Consider the following 1468-nt stretch of genomic DNA (forward strand, 5'->3'; position numbering starts at 1 on the left):
AATAATATTTGTTATAAATTTATTTTTTTATAAATAATATTTGTTATTTATTTATAACAATAAGTTTTGAGTATTCTACTAATTTAATATTTATAGAGAATTATTTTTATATGTATTTTTTAATTTGTATAATTATTTAAATATTAAAAAATTGTTGCTTAATAAAAAATTATTGTAATGGTTATAAAACCGTTCTTTAAAATAGTTAAAGAGAACAGTTTTATTTTATTGCAACACTATAAAAATCGTTGTCTAAAATCATCTAAGAGAACGGTTTTAAAGTGTAGCAACTTTGGCAACGGTTTTTAAGCGTATCTTTTGTATAATTATTTAAACAACATTAAAAAACCGTTGCTTAAAACCAAATTCTAGTAACGGTTATAAAACCGTTCTTTAAAATAGTCAAAGAGAACGGTTTTATTTTGTTGTTATAAAATAATAAAAATTGAACTTCAACAGTAACACTGTAAAAAACCGTTGTCTAAAACTATCTAAGAGAATGGTTTTAAGACGTTGCAGATTTTGGCGTTGCTAAAACGCATATTTGTTGTAGTGTTATCTTCCACTATAATAGGACAATGATCAGACAGACCCCTTGGACCACCTCGTAATCGAGTTTCTGGGAACTCCTCTAACCATTCCAAACTCACCATGGCCCTGTCAATGCGGCTACAGGACCGTCCTCTGAACCACATAAACTTACGGTCAGAAATTGGCAAATCCACTAAGCCCATGTCTTGTACCCAGTTCTTGAAATCCTCCGCTGACAAGGACAATCTGTCAGTGCCATTCCTTTCGTCACCATGAACAATCTCATTAAAGTCCCCTATGAAGCAACAGGGTACCTGACATAGGCCAGCTATGTAACTCAGCTCCTCCCACACAACAAGCTTCTCATCATGAAGGTGAGCACCGTAAACCAATATAAAAGCACAACTAAAATTATTCTTCAGCAGGACTCCTTTAACACATAACCATCTCTCATTTTTATAACAATTTCTCATATCAAAAAACCCGTCATCCCACATTAACAACAACTCGCCAGACGCACCAGTAAACTCAACGTACTCCCAACCACCACAATCATTCCCCCATATTGTTGATACATCAAATCTAGTCACTGACTGTCTTTTAGTCTCCACCAATCCTAACATATTTAACCCATATTTTCTCTTAAGATCCTTTACCATCCTCAAGTTACCGTCACCCCTCAACCCCCTAACATTCCAAGCACTAATAATCATTTTAAAGAAATATTGCACACCTTTTTTTGTGTTTTGGGTCTGATATGTCTAGCTTTCGCTTTCTATTTTGCCAGTCTTTTTTTTCGAGCAATTTCTTTATTCTGTTGTTGAAAAGCTGCCATAATATCCTCTTCTTCGTCATATAGTTCCGCTCCTGACTCCTTTGCCAATTCCCAAGCCATTTTGTTTTCCAGCAGCTGCACATTTAGTCTTGAACTCTCATT

The 1468-nt window shown here is 34.1% G+C and overlaps 1 protein-coding gene across 1 annotated transcript; it reads right to left on the reverse strand.

The window, feature by feature from the left end:
* Positions 1 to 491: 491 nt before the first annotated feature.
* Positions 492 to 1244, reverse strand: LOC130949090 (uncharacterized). Its single transcript, XM_057877915.1, has one exon. It carries the CDS (start codon positions 1242 to 1244, stop codon positions 492 to 494), a length of 753 nt encoding a protein of 250 aa, XP_057733898.1.
* Between the last annotated feature and the right edge of the window lie 224 nt (positions 1245 to 1468).

This window comes from Arachis stenosperma, chromosome 9, assembly GCF_014773155.1.
Source record: "Arachis stenosperma cultivar V10309 chromosome 9, arast.V10309.gnm1.PFL2, whole genome shotgun sequence".
Lineage (NCBI taxonomy): Eukaryota > Viridiplantae > Streptophyta > Magnoliopsida > Fabales > Fabaceae > Arachis > Arachis stenosperma.